Source organism: Trachemys scripta, chromosome 15, assembly GCF_013100865.1.
Source record: "Trachemys scripta elegans isolate TJP31775 chromosome 15, CAS_Tse_1.0, whole genome shotgun sequence".
Classification (NCBI taxonomy): domain Eukaryota; kingdom Metazoa; phylum Chordata; order Testudines; family Emydidae; genus Trachemys; species Trachemys scripta.
Genome location: NC_048312.1, coordinates 30213362 through 30239222, shown reverse-complemented (window position 1 = coordinate 30239222; position 25861 = coordinate 30213362). Strand labels below are relative to the sequence as shown.

At 49.3% G+C, this 25861-nt stretch overlaps 1 protein-coding gene across 6 annotated transcripts in view; it reads left to right on the top strand.

The window, feature by feature from the left end:
* AP1B1 (adaptor related protein complex 1 subunit beta 1) overlaps positions 1-25861 on the top strand; it is a 66934-nt gene that overhangs the window by 28687 nt on the left and 12386 nt on the right. For all 6 annotated transcript variants that reach the window (XM_034790859.1, XM_034790858.1, XM_034790857.1 and 3 more), the window contains 11 exons: positions 2889-3024; positions 4223-4468; positions 7830-8020; positions 8817-9038; positions 12168-12288; positions 13397-13492; positions 17466-17581; positions 19773-19938; positions 21317-21415; positions 23695-23954; positions 24562-24763. In XM_034790859.1, coding sequence (XP_034646750.1) covers positions 2889-3024; positions 4223-4468; positions 7830-8020; positions 8817-9038; positions 12168-12288; positions 13397-13492; positions 17466-17581; positions 19773-19938; positions 21317-21415; positions 23695-23954; positions 24562-24763 — 1855 coding nt within the window. The remainder of the gene's footprint in view (positions 1-2888; positions 3025-4222; positions 4469-7829; positions 8021-8816; positions 9039-12167; positions 12289-13396; positions 13493-17465; positions 17582-19772; positions 19939-21316; positions 21416-23694; positions 23955-24561; positions 24764-25861) is intronic.

Below are 25861 nucleotides of genomic sequence, written 5' to 3'. Positions count from 1 at the left end.
CCCAAATGGTGCTGCTGCCCCTTCCTCTTTTAGGAGTGGTGACCTTGGTCTCTCGCACATCCATATGCACCTTTTTAAAAGGATGCATTCAAGGTTATGAGAGAGATCAACTTCTAGGTCTAGCTAGTAACAGTACAACCACCTAGCACCCTTCATTGTTAAATCTGTGCTTTACAAAGGTGGCTAAAGCTCTGTTCCCATTTTACAGATGTGGGAAACATTCTGTACACAGAATGTTTAAGTGACTTGTCCAGTCTTGCACATTCAGTCAGTAGCAGAGCTGTGACTAGAACCCAAGGGTCAGGACACCAGCCAGGGCCCCCAGCACCATTAGTTTACATGGTACTTCCCATAGACCTGGTCTGTGCTATGAAGAGCTCACAAAGTAAAACAAGATAGGCCAGTGCAAGACCCAGGAAGTCAGTCTAGGAGAATGAGGAGGGTGCATTTGAAGGAGCAGGATGTAAGGATTGGATGGAGGGTTCCTGGCCTGGGAGCACAATGGTAAAAAGCACAAAATACAGAAAGGGAGAGAAGGATGTGTCTGTATGAAGTAAAGTGAGGCGCATAGGGAGCAGGTGTCTGTAGCCAGAGTCTGATCCCTACATCTAACCAGAGAGAAGTTACTCTGAAGGCTGAGATAAGTAATGACTGATTCCTCTGAAGGGAAGCTACCTTCTTGACACATGAGTGCAGAGTATGGTTTCAAGCAGAATCCATCTGAATTCAGGGGAAGGCTGGGAGCCTTAAAGTCTTAGATTCTGGAATTTCATCAAGTGTTAATAGAGATTAAGTCAACTGAAGAAAAATATTTGTGTGAGCACTTTGAAGACCCTTTTGCCGTGCTCGTGAAGGGTTCTACTTCCTCAGAGCTTTGTTGCGCCTCATCAAATGGCTGGGCAGTATCAGGACAATGGTAGCTTCCCAATCCATTCCCATCAGTGGAAAGCATGACAGCGATTTAAGAATGGCTTTTAACACAGTAAATATTTACTGTCTGGCAGATAACAAATCACTGATATATTCCATATGTACGGGTTCCCCCGTAACTGATCCCACCCCACATATTGCACCGTATTACTATTCAGTGGATTTGCTGGGGCATGCATGTTAGCTTAAAACAATGAGAACAGGCCAAGTAGGCCAGCTCCTAGGTCCAACAATCTCTGACCTTGACTGTTTTTTGAGAGTTAGGTGTCTGAGTAGTCTGTTTTTTTTCATTCCCCCCCCCCCCCCCCCCTGCCCAGATTCACTCCTGAATTGTTCTCGCCTCATTCTAGACTTGGTGGCCTAACCAGCTTTTTTAGATGTAACATCATTGCAAGGGAAGAGTCACTAACAATCAAGTGGATCTGGGCTCTGCTGTAGCAATAGCACAAGCTGAGCTTGTCCCCATTCACCCAGCTCTAATGCTGTCAACGGGCTCTTATGCAGGGCTATTTCTCCATACAACTTATCTTAAATTCTGCAACTCTAGAATATTTTCACTCATTCACTAGGACCAGAGACTTAGACTTCTCTTCTAGCTGCACTCTGTTAGGGGACTGTTACAGCTCTGGAATTCAGTGCTGTCCTTGTGAAGCTGTGTTCCTGATAAGAAGGATGTTGTCTCGCTTTTTCTATTCTGTATTTGATGCAATAAAGTTTCCAACACCGTGGAAAGATGTGACCACACAATCTTTTTGACTGAGCGTGCTGTCATGTCTGAACAGCCATTGGATGATAACTTGTGGTGCAGGTACTTTGTTCAGCACATAGTTTAGCTCTTAAAAGAATTTACACTTCACTATGAAATTGGCTGTGTTGAAGCATGGTTGTTCAACATGGCTGCAGGTGGAGGAAAAGCAAGCCTCCACACTTAACCATGGTTCTTTTAAAAACTGTATGTGACATAGTCCACAACCAATGTTCCCTCTAATTTTTGACAGGCTGTGTGCACAAAACATTTCTTCTGTGCAAATGTTTGTGGGCGTGGTGTTTCGCCATGTGTGCGGGGTTTAGGATCTGTGTGCACGCACACAGCTTAGAGGGAACAGTGTCCACAACGCAGCTTTAACCTGGTCAGTCTCATAGTGTAGACTGATTCTAATCGCTGGAGTCACTGGTAAATGGTTTTCTGGATCTCTTTTATATAAGAACATCAAACAAGTTTTTAGGGGAAAGAGGATAAAAGAAGGGGAAATGGCTAATGAATATAAAAGTGAGGACAAATTCCCAGAATGAAACAACAAATCCTTTTAGAAGGGAGACTGCCAATGAACAAGTCTCTAAAGGGAATCGCTGCTAAGCAGTTAGCCTGGAGCATAATAGGGAAAGAACAGAGGTCGAACAAGGGTGTGGCTTTAAATAGAGGCCAACGTGTGTATTTGATGTCCATTCTCTTCTGTATGTGCTACAGAGTGTACAGCTGTCTGAAGATGATCTGAGGGAGATTCCAAAAGCCACTAATAGCCAAGGAAACTCTTTATCTTACATAAAATTGATGTAGGTTTCTTTAATTTAGTGAAGGTCTATTAATACTGGATGAGCTTTCAAGGAATTGGAGAACCAACTTTGCAACCAAAATTCTAGGGTAGAGCATTCTGGGGTGAGGAAGATAACCCCAAGCTTTATGCATTAGGGACTGCTTTGTTGAGCTTATTTTAGTGGAGATCCATGAAGAAATCCAGATGTTGGAATGGCTCCTTCAGAGAGCTCAATGGAGTCTCACAGTTAGGTACATAAAAGGTTTTGGAAATACTGTGGCAGCTGGGAGGGCCAGAGGAGGTGCTATGTGGCTGGACACATGCATGCCTCTGGTTATAGAGGTGAAGGTTGAACATGCCCCAGCTAACTCTCTCCTGTCTCAGTAGCACTGGGGTAGTTTATGCTGGCACTCTGTGTTTCAGTGCGCTCTTCCCAGATGTGGTGAACTGTATGCAGACCGATAACCTAGAGCTGAAGAAGCTGGTCTACCTGTACCTGATGAATTATGCCAAGAGCCAGCCAGACATGGCCATTATGGCTGTCAACACCTTCGTAAAGGTGAGATGGGAGTGCTGCTTACCATGGCAATGTACACCTGCATCGTGGAGGGCTCAAGCTTGGTTTGCCATGTGTATCCAGAACCTAAGTCATTCAGCAAAACCCCTGACTGAATTTCCACTCCTCCTCCTCTCAATGAGCTTAGTATTGCTCTTCTAGGGGAGGAGGAAACGGGACACCCATCACCCAGTCCACCCTTACTTGTGCACCATATTCCTTCAGTCCTGGGCTTCCCTTTTCACCATTCCGCTTAAGGACTTAATCCTGACCTGGAAGGATCTCCCTATGAGTGGGAATTCAGTCTTCATGGTCACTGAGTGTCCCCCTCACATCAGTCCTACCCACTGCATTTGATGGGAAAACAGTATGGGGCCTGGGAAGCCTGCAGACTGAGTTGCCACTTAACCAGCTCCAAAGAAGTGGGCGCAGGTTGGCTTTCTCAGCCTTACCCCTCTGGTCTTGTGTAAATCAGCTGTCATTCCCTGGGGCTTGAGCACTGGATGAAGAAGCTAAACTGGGCCTTTATTTTAGCTCAGAAGAAATACTTCCATGGCAGTTGTACTTGTTATCTTCTCATAAACTGAGGAAGTTCTGTCCCCTCCACGAGCCTCCCATGGCTCATGTCTGTCCTGGACCATCAGCAGAGTTCACCAGTAAGGATGGCTGCCGCTGAGAAGGTCTTCATGTTCTCCTTGCTGCAGGCGTCTGCAGCTGCAGAATGAGAATGTGTTGGGAGCAAAGATGCTGCCAAAGCAGAATTTTAAATGCTTTTGGATTTGTTAATTCCAGTTCATGCTGGAAGCCAATACCCTTTGCGTAGGCGTGACTTACAGGTGAAAAAAGGGTTGTGTTTGACGGCTTTTGCGGAAGGAATGTAAGCACTTGGCAGCATTGACATTTGGTGTAACCTAACAAGTGTCTGCATGAGAGGTGATGATGTCCACCTCCAGACAGCATTAAGGGGTTAATACCTGCACTGTGGCCCGGGCTGTCAAATTCACATTCCTGAAGTCCTAAATCCATATTGAGGCACCTAAATGAGAGACCTGATCTTAGCACTCAATGCATGGCACCACTGGAATTCAAATCACTTTCGTTTTGGTTCCTGAATATGTACTAAGAGCTTCAGCCCCCCAAGCCTGAAAATTGTGGCCCAAAGTGGGGACAGGAATCTAACATCCCTTTTTAACCCCTGTAGGACTGTGAGGATCCCAACCCTCTGATCCGGGCTCTGGCTGTGCGGACAATGGGCTGCATCCGGGTGGATAAGATAACAGAGTATCTCTGTGAGCCCCTGAGGAAGTGTCTGAAGGACGAGGACCCTTACGTGCGTAAGACAGCAGCAGTCTGCGTGGCAAAGCTTCACGACATCAATGCCCAGCTTGTGGAGGACCAAGGTTTCCTGGACACATTGAAGGACCTCATCTCGGATTCCAACCCTATGGTGATTGTTCTTTTCGGCTTTCATTCGCTGCTCTAAGCGGTCTTCAGCCCCTTCCTCTTTTCTCCTCCAGACTGCAACGGACTTGGTCAGTTGCTCTTCCCACTCACTTATCGTCTCCCACTAATCCAAGCATAAACATCTGCATGGCTCTCTGCATTCATTGCTTCAGCCAGGGGCACCTGGGAATCTTCCAAAACATGAATATGCTGAGATCTCTTGAATGGTCCTTAAAAAATGCCATTGTACAAAGGAGGCTTCTTTGGCCTCAAGACGCTGTGGACTCTCCCTCCTCTTCCCCCCTCTCTCCTTGCTTACACTAGAGTATTTAGTGATAGCCTCTCCTGAGAGCTGTGCAGATCTCACTGCTTGCCCTTGTAATCCCCGCCTGGCCTGGCCTCCCTTTCGTTTGCTGTCTCTGCAGTATGCTGTTTGTTAGCAGGTAACCATTCAGCCCTTCAAGGTGCATCCCGGGTGAGGAGGCCCTGCTTGCTAGTTGGGTGTAATCAGAAAGGAGACAGATACTGTAATAGCCATTGACTCCCGTGTGGTTAGTGCCTGCCCTGACAGAGGAATGGAGTAGATGATGCAACAAGTCTTCTCCATTGCAAGGTGTTCTGTGCAAATGTCACTCACTCATGGCTGTGCAAAACCAAACAGTCTTAGGAGATGGTGCTTGGAGAGTCATTAAAGCTATTTTGGGGGACAGGGGTGTGTCACAGAACTCTGCTGATGGGGCAGAAATGGTTCTGATGCCCGTACTGATTTCTGGGTAGTCATTGCCACCAACACAGCCACCTTGACTAAAGCCCAACAGGTGACCAGTGGCCATGAATAGTTGCAGTGCCTGATGAGAGGAGCAATATTGGAACAATCCTGCCTGTGTCTGATGCCTTTTCAATCTCAGAGCAACTGCATGGAGATGTGCTTAGTCTTAGGAGCATTCATGTAAAAGCTATGGATATGTCAAAGTCCATCTCCTCCCGCTCTGCCAGCTGGGCGCTTCCTGCCTGTCAGTTTCTTCCTTGTGCCTCAAAGGGCTACACTTTCTTCTTTCCTTAGGTCTTAGCCCTGCTGCTTCCATCTCCACACTCCTCAAGAGAAGCTTGTCTCTTCTGTGGCTCTCCTGGCTAGGTAAAGAGGTGGGGGAGAGCGCTTACATGTGATCTGGTGGCTCTAGCCTCTATTCTATTCAAGGGTTCAGTTACCATCGAGCTGCCATCCAGGAAATTGGGGTCTTGGGAAATGGAAGCTCTGGTGTAATGACTCTGGCATAAAATGGTGGCTGCATTTCACCAGTTCCCTTGTGAGCTCACCTGGCTCTTAGTTCATAAAAGTGCTTTGGGGTTCTGGATACCAGTCAGATTGGCTTAGTGAGCATTGGCTCTGAAACATCTAGGGAATCTGGAGCCAGGATTCGGAATCCTGTCTAGGTCAGTTTAACCATTCGTCCTTTGGAAGCTGTGTGGTTGTCTTGACTGAGACCTTTACAATCAAGGGCCTGTCTGCTCTGATTGGGCACCCTTTGCACTTATGGGTAATAATTAGCCTTAACTGGCCAAAATTTTCTTCCCCATCTCTGCTTCAAACCATTTGGCTGCTGCTCTCTAGCCCAGAGGTGGCTGCCTGTATCTAGTTGGTAAGCGTTCTAGGATCCTGCGGAGATGAAAGGTAGGCAGATGTACTACTTACCCAAGATGAAAACCCATCTATTCATGTAACATCCACAAGCTTCCTCTTGTGGAGGGGACTTGGCAGCAGCTAGGCCTGCAGCATTATGTCAGAGCTCCCCATCAATGCCAAGGATTTGGGTTCTCTCTTCACGATCGGCCCTTGGCAGCATTTCCAACTCTAAGTTCTGTGTCCTCCCTCGCTGCTCTGCCAGGATTACTTTGACTGCAGCAATCAGAAGGGCCTAATGGAGGAACAAACCTCCTTGTTCTCTTCAAACCCCTATGCCCTGAAGGGAGCACTACAGCAGAAAGTCAAGAAGCACTTTTGTGTCACTAAAATGCATTGACAAGTCTGTTGGCCTGTAGGTACAAACAATTCCCCCTTTATGTGTTTTCTTTCAAGCTTGGATGAGCAGATTAGTTTTTAGCTGATGGCCAAGCCCTGTTCTGGTCTCTAGCACAGCACTGATGCCAAAATCCAATAGTACAGCTAGCCAGCAACTGGGGACTCAGAAGTGAGTGAGTAACCTTGTAACACGGGTAGGTTTGTAACATCTCTCGCTGTGTTACAGGTTCAGGGGAGACTCATCACATCCCTGATAGCTTGTGGACTTGCCCCTTCCCCTTATCTCCCTCCTCTCGTAAAAGAAAGCCCTGACTTTGGGGCTGGAGAGTATTTCAAACCCTGCTAACCACCATGTCTCCCTCGCCCCTCTCTCTGCTGCCCATCAACTCTTACCACCCACCCAATTAAGCAGCTGCATTGCTGTGCAAACCTCGCAGGCAAGGAGCCAATGGCTTCAAAGGAGATTAATGGTGGTTCTGTGTTTAGGGAGCAAAGGTGTTGTGGTCAGTATCTGAATAATGAGGGATCCCATCTTCCAAGCTCCAGGGTGAAGGGCTGGGTCTGACTCCAGCTTCACTTCACCAGCACACACTGAATATTTAAAGAGGTTACCATGTAGGCCACAGGACCATGCTAACAGTAATTACATTCCTGTCTCCTGTATCTTTAATTATTTGTGTGAGGGGGTTGGCACTCAGTTGTCGTTTGGAGGCTCTGAGAGGTGCTGTTGGCAAGGATGTATGTCTGTTTTCAGGGAGCTGGGGGGGGGGGCTTGTAAATCTGGCTCAGGTTCTGTTCCATGCAGTTCTGAGCCCCTTCTTCCTATCCCTCGTTGACTTTCCCCTGTAGCCCAGGTTGGTGGTGGTGTTAAGAAATTGCTTGTGGCTGGTGTGATGGTGAGGCCACTGATAGTCGCAGAGGATCATGTGTCTTAAAGCTTTTTCATATAGGGTATTCAAATGTGTCTTGTCCAAGAGCTGTCTGTGGTTCCCTGGCAGTGTGCCGTGTTCTTGGCTGCCTTGTGGGTCGCCCTGTGGCTGGAGTGCCAGCAGCTGTTCCAAGCCACAATAATGCTCTGCAATTCTTAGTGCCTTTTGCTGAGGTGACCTAAGCGCTTACAGAGGTGGATAAGCCCCCTGGCTTGCAGAAGGAGGAACTTGGGCACAGAGGTTACCCGCAGTAACACAGGTAGCTCCTGGCAGAAATAGAACCTGGGTTTCCTGACCCCCCAGGTCCCCATCCGCTATCCCCCAGGCAATACTGCCTCCTTGCATGTATGTGACTATGAATGGGAAGGTGTTAGACATGCGAAATGGACGTTAATTGCCTGCCTGTCCTCTCTCAGGTGGTGGCTAATGCGGTAGCAGCCCTTTCGGAAATAGCAGAGTCTCACCCAAGCAGTAACCTGCTGGACCTGAACCCCCAGTCTATTAACAAGCTGCTGACGGCCCTGAATGAGTGCACGGAGTGGGGCCAGATCTTCATCCTGGACTGTCTGGCTAACTACATGCCCAAGGATGACCGGGAAGCCCAGAGGTGAGGGGAGGGGCTGTGGCTCCTGCTGTTGGGAGGCCCAGAGGTGATTGGGGGGGAGAGTCTGGGGAACCTTCTGTTGGGAGGCCCGGAGGTGGTGGGAGGAGGGTCTGGGGAGCCCGCTAGTAGGTTGCTGTGGTATCTGGACATTAGGGATCTAGAAATCCGGCTGATCGGCCAATGACTTGTAAGCTACATGGGACCTATACACTTCTTTCAATGACTAGACCATATAGACCACATCCCTCCAGTGCCAGGTCTTCTCCTCTCTCACCCCCCCCCTTTCAAGAACCCAAAACATCTTTTTTGGTTTTTATAACCCGGCCAGTGCAAGGAGCAAGTATCACTAGTGTCCTGGGGCATGTCCCTTCCTGTTCTTCATCTGAGGATCCACTGTTATGCTGTTCTGTTCTATCAAGGAGACCTTGACTCTGCTTCTTCCTGAGTCTATTTTGGCTACTAGGTCACCTCAAGGTGATGGCTCAGAAGTGGCATGAGATACTTTTCTTTGCCGGCTGAGTTAGTTCACCAGCACTGGCAATGAGGGTTCAAGATTGGGACCCTATCTCTGATCCATTGCTGGGTTTGCCCCTCGAGCAGTCCTGTGAGCCCAAATTACTTTCAGGGCAGTGGAACATGAAAGAAATGGTTGAAAGCAGTCCCTAGTGTGAACCAAATATTGGCACAGGCTTGTAACCTTGGTGGTACTAGCAATATTTGCCTTAAGGGTTAAAACTTTTCCATCCAGTTGCTTTGTATTTGCCTTTCTTGTTCTCCCTTCTCCCCACACCTCTCCCAGCATCTGTGAACGGGTGACGCCCCGGCTGTCCCATGCCAACTCTGCTGTGGTCCTATCAGCAGTGAAAGTGCTGATGAAGTTCATGGAGATGCTGTCGAAGGACCTGGATTATTATGGCACCCTGCTGAAGAAATTGGCTCCTCCTCTGGTCACACTGCTCTCGGCAGAGCCTGAGCTGCAGTATGTGGCTCTCCGCAACATCAACCTCATCGTGCAGAAGAGGTGAGATGCAACCATCTAATGTTGATGGGTAGGGAGGCATAGTCAGCTCCTCCATGCCAGGCCTGGCTGGCTTCAGGCAAACCCCTCTCCCTGCTCAGACCTCAGCAGTAGGGCCTTAACCACCCAGGAATCTAATGCCATGAATACAAGCTACTTTGGAAGCTACATAGCAGACCAATAGGATGTTCCCTCGACAGTGTTGGAATCCCAGAGAGTCTGTGAATCAAGCAATGAAATGGACTAGAAACTAAGGGTTTGTCTGCACTGCCATCACAGGATGCCACTGCAGCTCACGGGGGCGTAGCCAAGCTCTGACTGAGTTATTTCAGGTCCTGGAGCAGGAAAGTCACTAAAGCACACGCTGTCATGGCTTCACTGCGCTGGTACTTGAACTAGCTAGATCAAAGCTAGGTCTAAACAAGCTCTAATGACCCCCTGTGATTGCAGTGTACATGGAGCGTGACGCTTGTCTCTAAAGATACAAGTGAAGTGTGCACTATTGGTTGCCTTCTCACACTTTACGCTGTCCGTGATACAACTGTAAAATTTTTTGTTTATCAAATGTGTCTAATGACTTTGGAAAAAATCATTTTTGTAAAAAGAACAGGAGTCCTTGTGGCACCTTAGGCTCAAATACATTTGTTAGTCTCTAAGCTTTCGTGGACCACAGCCCACTTCTTCGGATGCATATAGAATGGAACATATATTGAGGAGCTATATATACACATACAGAGAGCATGAACAGGTGGGAGTTGTCTTACCAACTCTGAGAGGCCAATTAAGTAAGAGGAAAAAAAACTATTCTCACACTTCTTATCAAGCCATCTGTACTGGGCCATCTTGATTATCACTTCAAAAGTTTTTTTTCTCTGAGGGAGAGTCTGGATCAGATCTTTACATTTCTCTCCTTGCCATTATTGCATGTTGAAATTAGCAGCTTTTCCTGCAAGTGGAGAGCAAATAGAACTGAGAAAGGTAGGTCAGCTAATAGGTAGTTAAACTAAAAGCCCATCCCATTCTCAGTTTGGAGAGGGACTGATGGTCTAGTGGCTAGGGTGCCAGGCTAGCACTCCGGAGACCTGGCTTCAGGTTCCATGGCAAGTCCGTCTCTGTGCCTGGATTCCCCCTCTATGCAATAGGGTTAATAGCACATCTCCACCTCAGGGGTGCGGATAAATACTCTAAAGCCTTGTCTGCCTTTTGCTGACAAAACCAGTGGAGGGTGTACACACTACAATGCTACTTTTTGCAGCAAAACTCTCCTGTTTTGCCAACAAAATAAAACCACTTCAGTGAGAGGCATAGAGCTTTTGGCAGCAAAGTTAGAGAGAACGCATCAATGTAGATGCTGCGTCGCTGTAACTGGCCTCCCCCAGTATCCCACAATGCTCACTGTGACCATTCTGTTCACTGTTCTGAACTCTGCTGCCCTGCAGGCATGCAACCCTCGCCTTTCAAAGGTCCAGAAGCCTTGACATGCCTCAGCATGGAGAATTCATATGCTGAGCATGTGGCTCCCAGCAGCAGAACAGCAAAGGCTCTCCTGCCTGGACTACGTTGGTCTGTGGGCTGAGGAGGATGTGGGAGAACTGGGAGGGAATCACAGAACCATTCATGTGGAATCCGGCTCTCCCCAGCACTAGGAACAAAGCGGCAGGCAGAGCAGGGTGCTGCTGCTCAGGGGTGAGGAGGGAGAGACTGAGCTGTGTCAAGCCAGGGAAGGAGGCAGGGACTGATATGGGGGTGGGTGTCCCCCTCCCCCGCCTCAGGATTGGTTGTTTCCGGCTGCTGTCTGGACTTAAGGACAGCATGCTGACACACTCGCTCTCCCCCAACACACATGTACTCTCCCTGTCTCTCTCCCCACATACTTACACACGCTCCCTGTCACACACTCTTTCCCCACCACACACGGCAGTTGAAAAGCAGCTGGCAAGGCAATTTAGTAGGATGCCCATGGAATGATGGGATTTAGAAATCTGCATCATGTGATGCTATACCTGCCCCATAAGGCATTGCAAGCCCTTCCCAAAGCACTGTGCAGTGGGATAGCTACCCAGAGTGCACTGCTCTCTGTGTTAATGTAAGAGCTGCTAGTGTGGATGTGCTTTGCTGACACAAGGAGTATAGTGTAGACATGCAACAGCGGTTTAATTAAAGCGGTTGCTGTATGTTGGCATAACTTTTGTTGACAAAACTCTAATGTAGACAAGGCCTAAAGATTGAGCTCCGATGCTATGGTAATAGTGGCCATACAAGTCCCCAAGAGTTTTATATCTTCAGCCCTTTCCTGTTGCCTTGTGCAAGCCACAGAAGCAGTTGCTACTGCAGAAATAACCCTGTTGTCCTCGAGAAAAGTGTGTTGGAGAACGAGAGGAGGGAATTGTACTAATTATCTCCAAACTTGTAGCTGATTTTTCCCCCCAATTGCAATACTCTTCCCAGCCCTGCTCAGTACTGTTCTTTATTGCGGTAGAGCCTAGTGGCCAGCTAGATCGGACTCTCCCTGTGGTGGGTGCTGTGCTACTCGAGGCTTTATTGTGCAGCCATCTGAGGTTAAGATCCTCTGTCACAAGGTCTTGGTCAATTCTTCAGCCCTCTCTACGCTCCAGCATGTGACCAGTGCTTCTAGCCAACTCAAAAGGGAATCCGTTTTATGTTTCAGGATATCAGATGATTGCAGAGGTCAGGGCATATTTCTCTTTCTGCCTCCCTCCCACACGTACAGCATTGTACAACGCAGCTAGCTGCATTAGAAGGGAGAAGGGGTCACTTACCTCAAAAGATTCAGGTCCTGCCACTGCCAGAAGCAGGATATTGGGTCTGAAAGATGAATGACCTGATCTAGCAAATCCCATGTACCCGTTCAAGCTGGGTGTGCTGCTTCAGACTTGGAAAGTTGAGGGAATGGTGATGAGGAGCAGCATGTGGCTAACACCGAGTCACTCCCCATTCACCTCACCATGAGGTTCTGGAAGCAGTTATGTGACACAGGTGCATGTCGGACATCCTCAACGCATGGGGGGAGGGGGGAATCAGCGCTGGATTTTAAAATGGCTCTTTGCTGGTTTGCATGATAAAATGTAGAGAGTTCAAATGTCATTTAACACTGCCTGTCTCCCTTTCCAGGCCTGAAATCCTGAAGCATGAGATGAAAGTGTTTTTTGTGAAGTACAATGACCCCATCTACGTTAAACTGGAGAAACTGGACATCATGATCCGCCTGGCTTCCCAGGCCAACATTGCTCAGGTCAGCCCTCCTCCCCAGGGGATCCAGCCCCTTGTGCCTGCTGGATGGGGCAGGCTGTGGGAAGGTTGTTCCCCACTGTCACCCTTTGGCTTGGTGTAACAATCTGCAAGTACCTGAAAGGTGTAAATTGTGACTAGAAGACCTGTTCTGGCCAGTGAAATGGGGGAAGGGGATGATGATTGGGTGAAATTAAACCGAGGAGTTGACAACATTACTAGTGGGGGTGGGAATTTCGTAATGGTGAGCTCTGTTAGGGTCTGGACCTAAGCCCACTGAAGCCAATGGAACAACTCCCCTTCTGAGTGCAGCCTTCGGCTCCAGGCCTTAGACTGGGGACTAGTCTCCCAAAGGCAGTGATAGAAGCCCCAGGACTGGCGATATTTAAACTGGCCTGGACTAAGGGCAGAACCCTGTCTTGGCCCTGAGGAGGGCTGGACTGGCCTTCTGGTAAAAGTCCCTTTTTCCAGCACCAGTTTCAGGAGTGGGGGCTGAGTTTTCTAGCATTGCTGCCTTCCAGCATTCTCTACAGACCGGTGCCTGCTGAGAGAGCTAAGCAAGTTCTAGAAGGATCCAGCATCCCAGATCCCCTGTCTCACTTCACCTCCCATACCAGCATCAGCACTGTACCTTCACTATTACAGTGGGAGAGGTGGAAATTTCTGCTTTACACCTGTGCCCTGCCTATGCTCATGCACACCTCAGTAGCATGTGCTTCCTTACCTCAGTTTCTCTCCATTGCCTAAGAGTAGCACTGCAAGCTTCCTTGCTTTCAGCCAGCATTAACCATTGAGGGGGAGCCTTGTCAAGCAGCCATATCTGGTTAGCATTCTGTGAGGGTTTTACTTCACCTCAGCTCTTAAATATGGTGGCTAATGAGATACTAACGGTGTGTAGCTTTTCAGAACGTTGGCAAACTGTGTCTCTATGGAGCCAGCAGACCACGATGCTGTCAAGAATGTCTTGTCAGCCTGAGTCTGTGGATGTTTAGGAGCCCATTATCACATCCCTTTTGAGGGATCCTGGCCCCCTACTGCCAAAGGGCCGGGGCATCTGCTCCAGTGACTCCTTCCTGGCAGGACAGGGCTCACCTTTTTGCCCTCTCTGGCAGGTGCTTGCTGAACTGAAGGAGTATGCGACAGAAGTGGATGTGGACTTTGTGAGGAAGGCAGTCCGAGCCATTGGCCGCTGTGCCATCAAGGTTGAGGTGAGTGGCAGGATGCATTGGCCAGCATGACAAGGAGAAGCCGCTTTTTGCGGGGGGAAAAGCTGGGGCTGTGGTTAATTTAACAAGAAATTCAAGCCTGAGCTGCTTAACAAACCAAAGCTACAACAGCTGGGAGAGAAGGGAAGGGTGATCTTCATACATGGTTCCTCTAGATGTGCCCTCACGCATCAGCTGTTCCTCATGTGCTGTGTTTAGTTGTTAACCGCAAGAGACCAGATTCAGAAGTAGGGTGCAGAAAGGTGTAACTTCACAGTTGGATTGAATTAATCATCCCATGACTCATACATCCCCTCTTCCTCTCTCCTCCATTCAAAGTGCTAAGCACTTACAGGCTCAAGGAACAAGAACTAGAAAAATCTCTGCTTTTGCTTTCAGTGCTGAAGCAAGCTCAAGGATGATGGGACTGCAGTTGTTCTGTGAGATATATTTCCATCAGTACTTCTAGAGAGCGGCATGGAATTTATTTAATCCATCCACTCATTGGTCTCAATTGTCAAGGCTTCTGCTCTAGTACTGCTGTATCCTTGGGCCTTTTGCCCCCATGCTAAAGTGGCTATTGCTTGCGACAGACTGGACAGGGAAATAGATATTTATTAGGGTTACCATATTTTAGTTTTAAAAAAGGACACTCCATGGGGCCCCGGCCCCGCCCCAACTCCGCCCCTTCCCCGCCCGCAGCCCCGCCACAACCCTGCCCCCTCCCCTGAATGCTCCTCCCCCTGCTTCTTCCCCTCCTCTGCTTCCCGCGAATCAAATGTTCGCGGGAAGCCTGAAACAGGGAGGCAGGTGGGGTTGGGGCTGGAGCGGGGTGCAGTCCCGGCCCCCCTGGCCGAGTGGCTCCCTCTGGCGGCCGGCCAGCCCAGGCCAAGAGGCTCAGGCCCCGGCCGAGCGGCCCCCGGCCGAGCACCGCCGGGCCCTCCCTCTCTATTTTCCCAGACATGTCCGGCTTTTTGGGATTTCCTCCCGGACGGGGATTTGAGGCCCAAAAAGCCGGACATGTCCGGGGAAAATCCCCATGGCTTTGTGTTGTCTCCAAGCCACCTATTTATAGACAAATTCAGGATGAATTAGATTTGACAGATGTTAAATTGTGTATTAATGCCAAATACTCTAAAGCAAATTAGAGAAATAGTGTGGCGATAGCAACCCAGCCGTTGGAAATAAACTGTTAAACAAGGCATAACTGGAGCTAATTTGGCCTTTCCTCACTCAAATCCACTGTGGGTGTGTGAATCTGAGTGAGAACCTAGTTAGCCCTGTTTGGAGCGCTCTGTACACAAATCCCATCATTCTGCAGAGGAAAGATCCTCTTCTCAGCTGGACTTCTTACCATGTGCAATATTTGGCTCTGCTGTTGAACTTTCCCTTTGCGGTTGACTTATCACCGTGATCTCAGATGAACAATGTTAATAAAATTATAGACTCCCAGCCTCTGCCTTTAACATAGACGTCTGGCAGGCTGCAGAGTCTTCCATCACCATTGTGGTAGTCAGGACAGGAAGCCTCGGCTGGCACAGAAACATGAGAAATGAACAGGCTACGTCATTTATTAGTAAGTGCTGCATATAGGCAACGTGTCATGTGGCTCGGGCTTAAATTTTGTGTTAAAAGTGAGCTGAAGAAAAGATGAATATTCTTTCCCCATAGATAGGGCAGCTGTTAAAGTGAGTTTGCCTGCTAGTGATCAGGACATGCTCTGCTTGTTTGTGTCATTAGCATAGTGCTCTACCTAATGTGGCTGGAGTGGCTGCCATAGCAAGGCCCTACACTTGTCGGTATGTATCTGTCGTGTGATAACTTTGGAACACTGTATCTGATCAAGTTCCTGACATTTTGGATTTTTAACAGAACAGGGACTTAGAGGGGTGGGTATGGACTTAGTGATGAGAGGGTGGGGAGCAAGGATCTGCAAGAAAATGGTGGGTAGGGAGTCTGGAAAGTTGTGATGGACTTCCCCGGAGTGCAACCTGGAATTGGGGTAATGCTGAGTCTTCTCTCTCACCAGACTGGGCCCCTTACTCACTGTGATACTATGACAAGTTGCAGACCTCTCCTGGTCCTGCACTCACACAAGCATTTACACAGGCAGGGACACACCCAGCTACAGTCACATGAATGCCTTTGCCAGTCACACAACAATAGAGAGGCTTCAGCCCCCAGCCTATGACCCCAGAGCTGTACTGTCTTGCCCTAACCAGAGTAAGTTTATTACCCAGTCTGCCCCCCCCTCCCTCCCTCAGCACTGCACAATGCACCAGCTCCTGTTACTGGGCGGATTTCCTTTTGCACTTCAAACAACCACTATTTTAGGTAAAAAGTATAAAACAGATTTATTAACTACAGGAAGATTTTAAGTGGTTATAAGTAATAGCGTACAGCTCAAAGTTGGTTACCTAAGAAATAAACAAAATAACAATCCAAGTTCTATAGACTAGACAGGATTTGAATCAAGCGGTGTCTCACCCTGATGGTACAGACAGTTTACAGATCTTTCACACGCAGGCTGGGATTCCTTCTTTTCTGCCTGGGACCACCTTCCCCAGCTCAGTTTTTGTTCCTGAGGTGCTTCCAGGTGTTGAGTTGTAGGGGCAGTGAAGCCCAGTGGTTGTCACTTCCCCCTTTTATAGCTTCTTCCATGTGGAGGGAACTCCTTTGTTCCAAGCAAAATCCCCAACACAGTTAGTGGAAAAGTACAGGCACAAGATGGAGTCCAATATCACATGCCCTTGTATGCTTCGATTAGTCATAGCAGCCATTACTCATATACCCACTGAAGTGTCCACAGGAAAGCCCATCAGATGAGGATAAGCTTTCCCCATGGCCTCAGGGGCTCTAGAACAATTTTTATAGTTGTTCGTTTTGTTGATCAAAGGGGCCATCGTGTTTATAGTGAGGGTGCTGAGAGCTATTGAACCAAACTGTAAACCCTTTATATAATGGAAACCACTTCAAGCCAGGGGGTGTGGCAGCACCCCAACACCCTTAATTCCAGCATCTATGCATGGCCCATTGTTTTTGGTGATAGGCCGTTATCTTGAATAGTTCATTTACAATGTGCTGACTAGACTAGATGTAAACTAACTTGTGGGAGTTATCCAGGAACAAGCACATTTGAAATACAGATGCATAGTCAATATTCATGACTCCAGATACAAAAGTGATATGTGCATACAAATGGGATAATCATATTCAGCAAACCATAACTTTTCCATTGATGCCTCACATGACCTATTTTGTACAAGATGCATCACAATTCGATCACGATCGCATCATAATTATATCATGATGGCAACTATGGGAGCACTGAATATCCCAGAAGTATGGGGAGGGAAGCAGAGACCTGGAGTGAGGGAGAAATGAAGACCGGGTGGGAGGGGGAAACCTGGAAGGATGAGGAGAAATGCAGGGAGAGCAGAGATCCTGGCATGGGAGGGACAGTGCTGACCCCTGGTATGGGTGTAGGGGAGAAATGAGGGCACACGGAATCCCTGTCAAGGGGGAGAATGGGCGGCAATGGTATGGGGGAAAAGGGTAATTAAGAGATCCCACAGCCTCTGGCATGGGCGGAGGAGGAAATGGGGAGCATAAGAGCCCCTGGCAGTAGGGAGCATGGTGGGGGAGTTGCAGGGAGTTTCTGCAAGAGAGGGGGATGGGAGGGTGACCCCCACTGAGCTTGTGGAGGGGATAGAGGTTACAGGGAGCTCCTGGTATGTGCGAAGAGCTCCGCTGAAACAAGCTGTGAGGTGTGCATCCCTCTAGTGTGTACAGGAGCTGTCCAAGGGGATTCAGGTGCCTCTGCTTTCAGTGCCCAGAAACGCTGCCTTGCTGCTGGTACCACTCTCACTCCATCTCTGGGGATACACCAAATGCAGTGGGACTCCCTGGGGGGGCTGTCAGTTCTCTCTGTTCTCCTCTGCTGCTGACTGACCATGTTCCTCTCTTCTCTGAACAGCAATCAGCAGAGCGCTGCGTCAGCACGCTGCTCGACCTCATCCAGACCAAAGTCAACTATGTGGTGCAAGAAGCCATTGTGGTCATTAAGGACATCTTCCGCAAGTACCCCAACAAGTATGTGAGCACCACCTGCTGTCCACTCCCCGAGTGCTGCTCCAGTGAGCCGGAGCAAATGCTCACTGGGCCAGGCTTGCTGGCGTGCTTTGCTGCTGCTCTTACAGCTCAGGCTAGCAAGCCTTTCGACGGCTTGGTATAAGGGAGGGCCTGTTCTGGGGGAATCTTTTTGCGCCTGTCCCATTTTTTTAAGACCCCATTTAGGAAAGCAGCTAAGCACATGCTTAAGTTCCACTGACTTCCATGTGACTTAAGCACGTGCTTAAGTCCTTTGTGAAATTGGAGCCAATGCAAACCCCTCATGGGCCAGCCATACAGTTATTCCCAGTTGCTCCCTGTGACATGAGGGAGGACACATGAAGTCTGGGTTTTGCAACACACTTAAGACATGGATGGCTGTCAGTTATCTCTGAGGCTGACCGTCTTTGTGACTGAATCCCTGGCTGGAGGTGGACTGTGCATGAAGTAGGGGTGGCGTCTTTTGTGAGTATAAAGTTGGGGTACAGGAAAGCCAGCCACGGCTCTGAGCCTCAAGACCCAAAGGTGGGATGGAGCCCCAGAAGAAAGATCAGATAATCACTTCAAACTTCTTGCCTGGTTTTGGGGTTCATGCATTAGCATATTCAACTGGCTCTAACCTCTCTCCTCATGACTCAGCTTCTCTGATGCTAGTATGTGACCACATCCATAGACATGAGAGAACAGTAGGGCTGAATGAGACAGGAGTCTCAAATGAGCAGCATCTTTAGTGAAGGGCCCTGATGTGTGTGGGGGGGAGCTGGGCTCCTTGTTGCATTATAACGTGCTGAAGTCCTCTTCCCTCTTGTGTCTCAACATAGCAGGGAGGGGGGTAATTCAGACCTCATCTATAGTGAATCAGGGACTGTCACAAACAGGAAATAATGGCATTTCTGGCAGTAATTGTCAGCTAAAGGCTGCTGTGACGGGTTGGACCCCCATTCCGGGATGCCACCTGATGTGCTGGGGTCCCACTGAGCCCGCCTATCCCACCAGCCTGGGTTCCCCTTACTCTGTGCTGCTGTGACAGGCTCTCAAGCCCCTTCCAGCACATACACAGGGAGGGACACACCCAGCTGTAGAATCACACACAGTCTGCAATCAGCTCTGCGTGGGAGGACTCAGCTTGGGGAATTGCCCTGCACTTTGGTGCACACACCCTCTGGAGTGTAAACCCAAAATTATATTGTCTTGTATGGTATAGAGATCTATACAGTGTAAGCTCATAAAATTCGCTCCCTCCCTCAATGTGGAGAAAGATGTGCACAGATATTGCCCTCCGCGGCGCCCTCCCCCTCCTCCCCCCCAGTCGTGCACAAACTGGATTTTGGAATAGATAAACAACTTTGTAACTACAAAAGGTAAACTTTAAGTGATAGCAAACAGATCAAAGCAGATTACTGAGCAAATAAAACAAAACATGCAAACTAAGCTTAATACGCTAAGGAATACTGGCTACAAATAATAATTTCTCACCCTAAATGTTGTTTCAAGCAGGTTGCAGAGTTTCTTGAAGGTAAACTGCACCGCTTGCAGCTTAAATCTCCAGGGATTCCTTTTACAGGCTGACTTTTCTCACCTGGGCTCAGCCCCTGCCTCCACCAGCTTAGTTCCTTTGTTTCTTCAGGTGTTTTCAGCAGTCTTCCTTCTTGGGTGGGGAGGCAGTGGAGAAGAGCCCTGATTAACTCGCTCCCCAACCTTAAATAGGATTTGCACTCACCAGTAGCTTCAAGGATCTAAACCTAGCAGCAAGGGCCTATAGTAACTCTCCTCTTTCCCCGCTGGCCATGACCCAGTGGAACAGACCTGACTGAACCTAGCGGGAAGACTCAGACTGCTCTGAGAGGCTGTGCGTAGATGCAGGGTGTGTTAGTCCCGCTAAAAGGAACGATCTTAACTCTTGTCAAGATAGGCTCATGCTCTGGGGCATTCATTCACTGTAGCTCAGACTTCCAGTAATCTCATCTCTACCGGAAAACAGCCCTGAACTTGAGAGTAGCCTTTCAGGGGGCGGGGAGCGTGACACACCTCACTACTTACCACCTTGCCTTTGTGCCCAACATGCCAGTTCATGCACTGCAAAGAAACTCTCCTGGGGGGAGGCCAGGCCAGGGGTGGTAGGCTTTGTCTGGTTCCCCATGAGCTGCTTAACTCTGTGTCTGCTGCCGTGAAGGTACGAGAGCGTGATTGCCACCCTGTGTGAGAATCTGGACTCTCTTGACGAGCCTGAGGCCCGGGCTGCCATGATTTGGATTGTGGGAGAATACGCGGAGCGAATTGACAACGCGGATGAGCTGCTGGAGAGCTTTCTGGAGGGCTTCCATGATGAGAGCACCCAGGTGATGGGATGGAGCTGGCAAGTCAGATGGACAGGGCTGGGGGAAGGATGGATCACAGAACTGGTTCTCTCTAGTCACTGCTTAACCTTTACAAAGAGACCTGGCTCTTGAGCTATCCTTTCCCCAAAGATCTGTGCCCCTAAGCTGAGGTTTGCAGGGCCAGCATGGGGGAAGCCGCTCGTGCTGTTCCTGTTCTCTGGATGAACTGAGGACTCTGGTCTGCAGAGCTATCCCTAAGACTGTGTAGGGTTTCAGTTATCCATTAACTTGTAAACTGCCTCCAGAGTTCTGAGAGTGGTCCCAGTGTGAATGTCTGTGCTGCTCATTTACAGGAGACTTAGCCAGGAAGCAAAGATGTATTTGTAGCTTGTATGCTGTGCTGGGCGGTTGTGCTGAGCTGAGCAGTGTAATTACTTCTTCATTTCCCTAAACACTTTCACCCCATGGGATGTGCTTGAGAGCATGACTTCTGCACCTTGTCCCCAGGCGATGGGATCTCAGTCAGTTCTCAGATCAGGACATGCCCACAACCACTCCTGCTGTAGTAAACTAAGGTCAAGGCAAAACAATTGAAACACTTTGTGTAGCTCTGGATTCTGCCTCTAGCCTGGAGGAGGCAGGGAGTGAGCTTGTGAGGCTGCCCTAACCCTAGGATTGTTTGGGGATTAATACAATGAACTGGGCCTGGGAGATGTAGAGTCTATTCCTGCCTGTGCCACTGACATCCTGTGTGACCTTGGGCAAATCACTTAGTCTCCCCGTGTCTCAGTTTCCCATCTGTAAAATGGGGGTAATACTTCCCCGCAACACTCTGGAAGGGGAGGATAAGCCTATTCACGTTTATAAAATGCTCTGATACTGACATGGGAAAGGAGCCTGGAGAAAAGTCTATAAATAAACATAAAATATCCATATAAACTGTATGTACCATAACATTTCAGATCAAGGGGAAGAGGGAAATTGACCATCCTCATGTGGGTGTGACTCGTAAATTCTTTTTTAAAGCCAGGAGAGACAGTTCAGCTCATCTAGCCTGACTTCCTGCATACACTGGCTCTAGAATTTCACCCCAGTTGTTCTCCCATTGAACCTAATAACCTGTCATTGAACCCTCTGAGACTGTGGGCCGTAGCAGGTCTGAACAGGAGTGAGTGGTTTAAGGAGGCTGCTTATCTGGCCTGCGATGGTCTTGTTGGTCTGTTGGCTGATGGATGTTTAAAGCATCCCCCACTTCTAGTTATTCACCCTGGGTTAGAGTTTTCAACCGGTTCAGGCTTGTATCCATGCACGATGGGAGGTGCACGTACTTGACATTCAGATGTGCCCACGCGCCCCTGGTCTGCCTGCTTCCTAACTCTCTCCTGCCTGCACGGTGCAGGTCCAGCTGCAGCTGCTGACCGCCATTGTGAAGCTCTTCCTAAAGAAGCCCACTGAGACCCAGGAGCTGGTGCAGCAGGTGCTGAGCCTGGCTACTCAGGTGTGTAACAAGCTCTCGCCCATGAGAAAGGGGCGGTTTGCCCACCACCTCTAAAGCTAGCAGTGCTTTCAGACTAGCATTTATGGACAGTGTGGGGCTTGCTGTGTCAGAATGGGGAACGTCCTGGGCTGTCCCATTACAGAACGAACAGGGTCAAATAGTGGGAGAACTAGACAGAGGGACTCCCCAGCCATTTAGCTTTGCTCCAGAATCAGATGATGATGGTACAGATTATTCTAGAGGGCAGGTCTGCTGACAGGTCTCTGGACTCTTGAGAGTAATGGAACAGCCATATGACTACCGCGCAGCTACATTTGATCAAACATTGTTCTGTTGCCAACATAGTGGGAGAACTCTGGGCTGCCGATTAGAATCTGTGAAGTCCTACTTCCCAGGGCTGCCTGGACTATAAAATCCCTCCAGCAGTAAGTCTTGGCCTTTGGCGGGGGGTGGATGATTGGACTGTACTGAAGAACCACTGGGTATGGCTGCAAGGTAGCAGTAGTGACTTTACGTGGGGTGGTGCTACCACAATGAACCTTGCACCTTTATTGTTGATTTTACCCTCTGAGGACCCCTCTTCTGTTCCACACCCCACAAAGAAAACATCAGTCCCTTATTTGCTCATTGAGTTGAGCCTCTTGGTGTCGGCTCTGACGCTGTAAACCCTTTGCTTAGACTGCCCCAATAGGAGCTTTACGCTCGATGACATTCTGAGCGCCAGAGGCTAGAGCATTGTTCTGAATGCTAGCAGGGCTGCTGGAGGAGAGCTAGTGAGAGCAGCAGACATTTGCCTTTTCACCTCGTTGAGACTATTCAGTTTCCAGAGGATGAAGTGCTCCTTCCAGCAGGAGAGGCAGAGCCAGGGCTTGTCCTTCACAGTGAATCAGTGGAATTAAAGGGAAGACTGGTGTGATAACTGCTATGAAATGTTCAGCAACTACCCAGGGACAGCAGTAGAGTGCACTGTCCCCCAGAGGGGGATGTTCACTCAGTCCCTCGCCGCATGCTTGCCAGTGTTAGACTGTCACTGTGTGCTTGGACCCCACTGTGCTGGGTGTTCTACAGTCTGATTGTTGCCTTTAGGTGCTACTGCAATAGAAATGTTTAAATATGGATCCATGTTTAGGGCCCTACCAAATTCAGGGTCCATTTTGGTCAATTTCACAGTCATGATTTTAAAAACCATAAATTTCATGATTTCAGCTATTTACATCTGAAATTTCAGTGTTGTAGTTGAAGGGGTCCTGACCCAAAAAGGAGTTGTGCGTGTGTGTGTGTGTGGGGGGGGGGGATTGCCATGTTATTGATGGGGGAGTTGCTGTGCGGCTGCTGGTGGCGGTGCTGCCTTCAAAGCTGGGCAGCTGGAGAGCGGCGGCTGCTGGCGGGGAGCCCAGCTCTGAAGGCAGAGCCATCGCCAGCAGCAGCGCAGAAGTAAGCATGGCATGGTATGGTATTGCCACCCTTAATTCTGCACTGCTGCCTGCACAGCTGGGCCTTCAGCCAGCAGCTGCCACTCTCCGGCCGCCCAGCTCTGATGGCAGCAACGCAGAACTAAGTGTGGCAATACCCCCCCCCCCTCCAAAAAATAACCTTGTGACTCCCCTGCAACTCCGTTTTTGGTCAGGACTCTCAATTAGCACAATGCTGGTCTCCCCCATGAAATCTGTATAGTACAAGGTAAAAGCACACAAGCACATGGTCCGTGACACATTTTTCATGGCCGTGAATTTGGTAGGGCCCTAATCATGTTAGTTGGAAGGGCTTTATGGAAACAGCCGGAGGGTTTTCTTGGCTAGTTTTCTGTATGATAGAAACCTCTCTGCATGCAATTAAATGCTTTGGAGATTCTCATTTGTGCTAAATAAGTCACTAAAATTAAACCTTTTAAAGCTTTCCAGAAATTCCCAGCTTTGATCTCCTCTTGAGCCCATTTTGCTCTGTTGCAGCCTTACCACAAACCTGCTTAAGACAGACTTCTTCAGAACAGGGAGCAGAGCTGCCTGTCCCTCTCTCCCTTCTTGTTTCCCCACTAAAGAATACGCACCAAAATGCTTACACCTTGCAGCATGTGTACAGCTGGTAGCGTTGATTAGATTTTCTCTTCTGCCCCCGTTCCCTTACCAAATACCTGCAGCAGAATTTGTCGGCAGTTGGCCTCTGTCCTGGAGGGAGATTATGAATGCTGCTTCCTAGGCCAATGATTAGTAGTCTGTATCCTCTTCCCCTGCTAGATTCAGCCAGCCCATGAATTGCTCTAATTGCTGCATTTCCCAAAGGACTCTGATAATCCGGACCTGCGGGACCGTGGCTACATCTACTGGCGTCTGCTCTCCACTGATCCTGTAGCTGCCAAGGAAGTGGTGCTTGCGGAGAAGCCCCTCATCTCCGAGGAGACGGACCTGATTGAGCCGACCCTGCTGGATGAGCTGATCTGTTACATTGGCACGCTGGCCTCCGTCTATCATAAGCCTCCCAGTGCCTTCGTGGAGGGGAGCAGAGGCATTGTGCATAAGAGCCTGCCTCCGCGGACAGGGTCGTGAGTACCTGGCATCTCTCTAGCTGCATCCAGCAGTCTCTTTCTGTTCCTTCCGTTGACAGTATCTGCCCTCTGCAGACTCTACCTGGAAACTGCCAGCACTTGTTCATTTAGGCTGAGCAGTGCTGAGCCGCACTCAGTCCGCCCCTTCCCAGGGATGCACTTCGCCGTGGGGCCAAGTTACCCCTCCATATTCTCAGCAGTACATGAGCCCCTTGCAGGGTCTGCAGAGGCCACTGATGATCTCAGCATTGAACTGAAGATCTTTTGAGGTGCCTTCTGGTGCATGGCTTCTCTCTATCCACTGGGGAGAGCGTCCCCCTGCAGTAGTAAGTCAGCATAGATTGAAATAAGTGGGCCCCCTTTAGATCCAGTGTTCAGGGTACACGTGCAAGTGGAAGACAAGTCTCTGATCAGTATAATAATGCTGAAATATTGGCCCTCTGGCTTGGGTGGGCTCTGGCTGGGAGAGAATGTCTCTCAATATTCCTTGCCCTAGCCTGTTGGAATGAAATCTGTTCCTTCTGCAGTGAGGCCCGATGTCTGTTAGGTCACCCAGATCTCCCTATGGTGTCACATGTTTCACCTTCTCTGACTCCCTCTGCAGGAGCGAAAGTGCAGAGAGCCCTGACGCAGCCCCATCAGGAGCCCCACCTTCAGAGCAACCAGCCGTCATCCCAACTCAGGGTGACCTCCTTGGTGACCTCCTGAACCTTGACCTGGGCCCCCCAGTGAGCGGACCTCCTGTTGCTACATCCTCTGTGCAGATGGGGGCTGTGGATCTTCTTGGAGGTGGCTTGGACAGCTTGGTAGGTCATGGGTCTGTATGCTTGATTTCTAATGGCCAGTGCGTTGGTTGTGAATCAAGGTATGTCCCTCGCTGACAGCTGTGCTCATCTGTTGTCTGGCTGTGTCAATAACCTAGACCACTATGGAGCATCCTGCTAATGATACACAAGGCTTCCATCTTCACCTTACTGGTGAATCCAGGTCCATGTAGTGCACAGCTTCCAGTCCAGCTCTGTGCTCTAGCCTAGGTTCTTGCCATCCTGAGGCTGGGATTTGGACTTCGAGCATACACCATGTAATGGGAAGCAGTGGACACAGCATGGTCTGGCTTCTAAACTGGCACACTTTCCCAGCAAGGCTGGAAATCCCTGACCTGGGCAGTCAGTGTGTTGGCAGGGCACCCAGCACAAGAGGACTGGGAGTTGTTGGAGAGCCAGGCTGATGTCAAAATGGAACGCTGGCTTGGCATGAAAAGCGGCTGGATTCCAAAGCTTCCTCTGAGCTCTAGGCCTGTTACTGGTCTGGCGTAAGGGCTGCTCACCTTTTTGTTCTGTCCCTAGCAAGCAGGTGCCATGGTGGTCCCTCCCTGATGTGGGAGGAAGGCTCCCAGAAGGTCTGTAGTAGCCTATTGTGAGCTGAAAAATCAGTAGCCAGAGAAATAACTAGTGTTCTGCTAGGGGCCTTTAAAGGGGTGTAGATCTGGCCCAAGTAACAAGTCAGAACTGTTTGCTCAGTTTCTTGGGTTGGTGTCAGCAAAGTAGGGTATCCGTGTGAACAAACCAGAGGAGGGCTCTGCTCATACGTGCTCTAAGCTGGCAGAAACATGTGGTGTCATCCAAGATGCAGGTTCCAAAGCTAAAAAGCACCAGCCAACATGGCACCTCCCTGGCTCTGTTCGTGTTCTGGGATAGGGTCTCTCTGGGGACCTGTTGACTCCAGTGTTTTAGTTGCCCCCTGAATACTTATGCCAGTCTGATGTACTGAGTGGCAATGAAGTTGGACTAATTTCTGTTCCCTCCCTCCCCTTCTCTTGTCTCCCTGTTTGTCTCTCTTCTCTCCTGGCTTGTGTCTCTGTGCATGTGGCTGGCTCCTCTCTTCACCTTGCCTGCTTCTTCTTG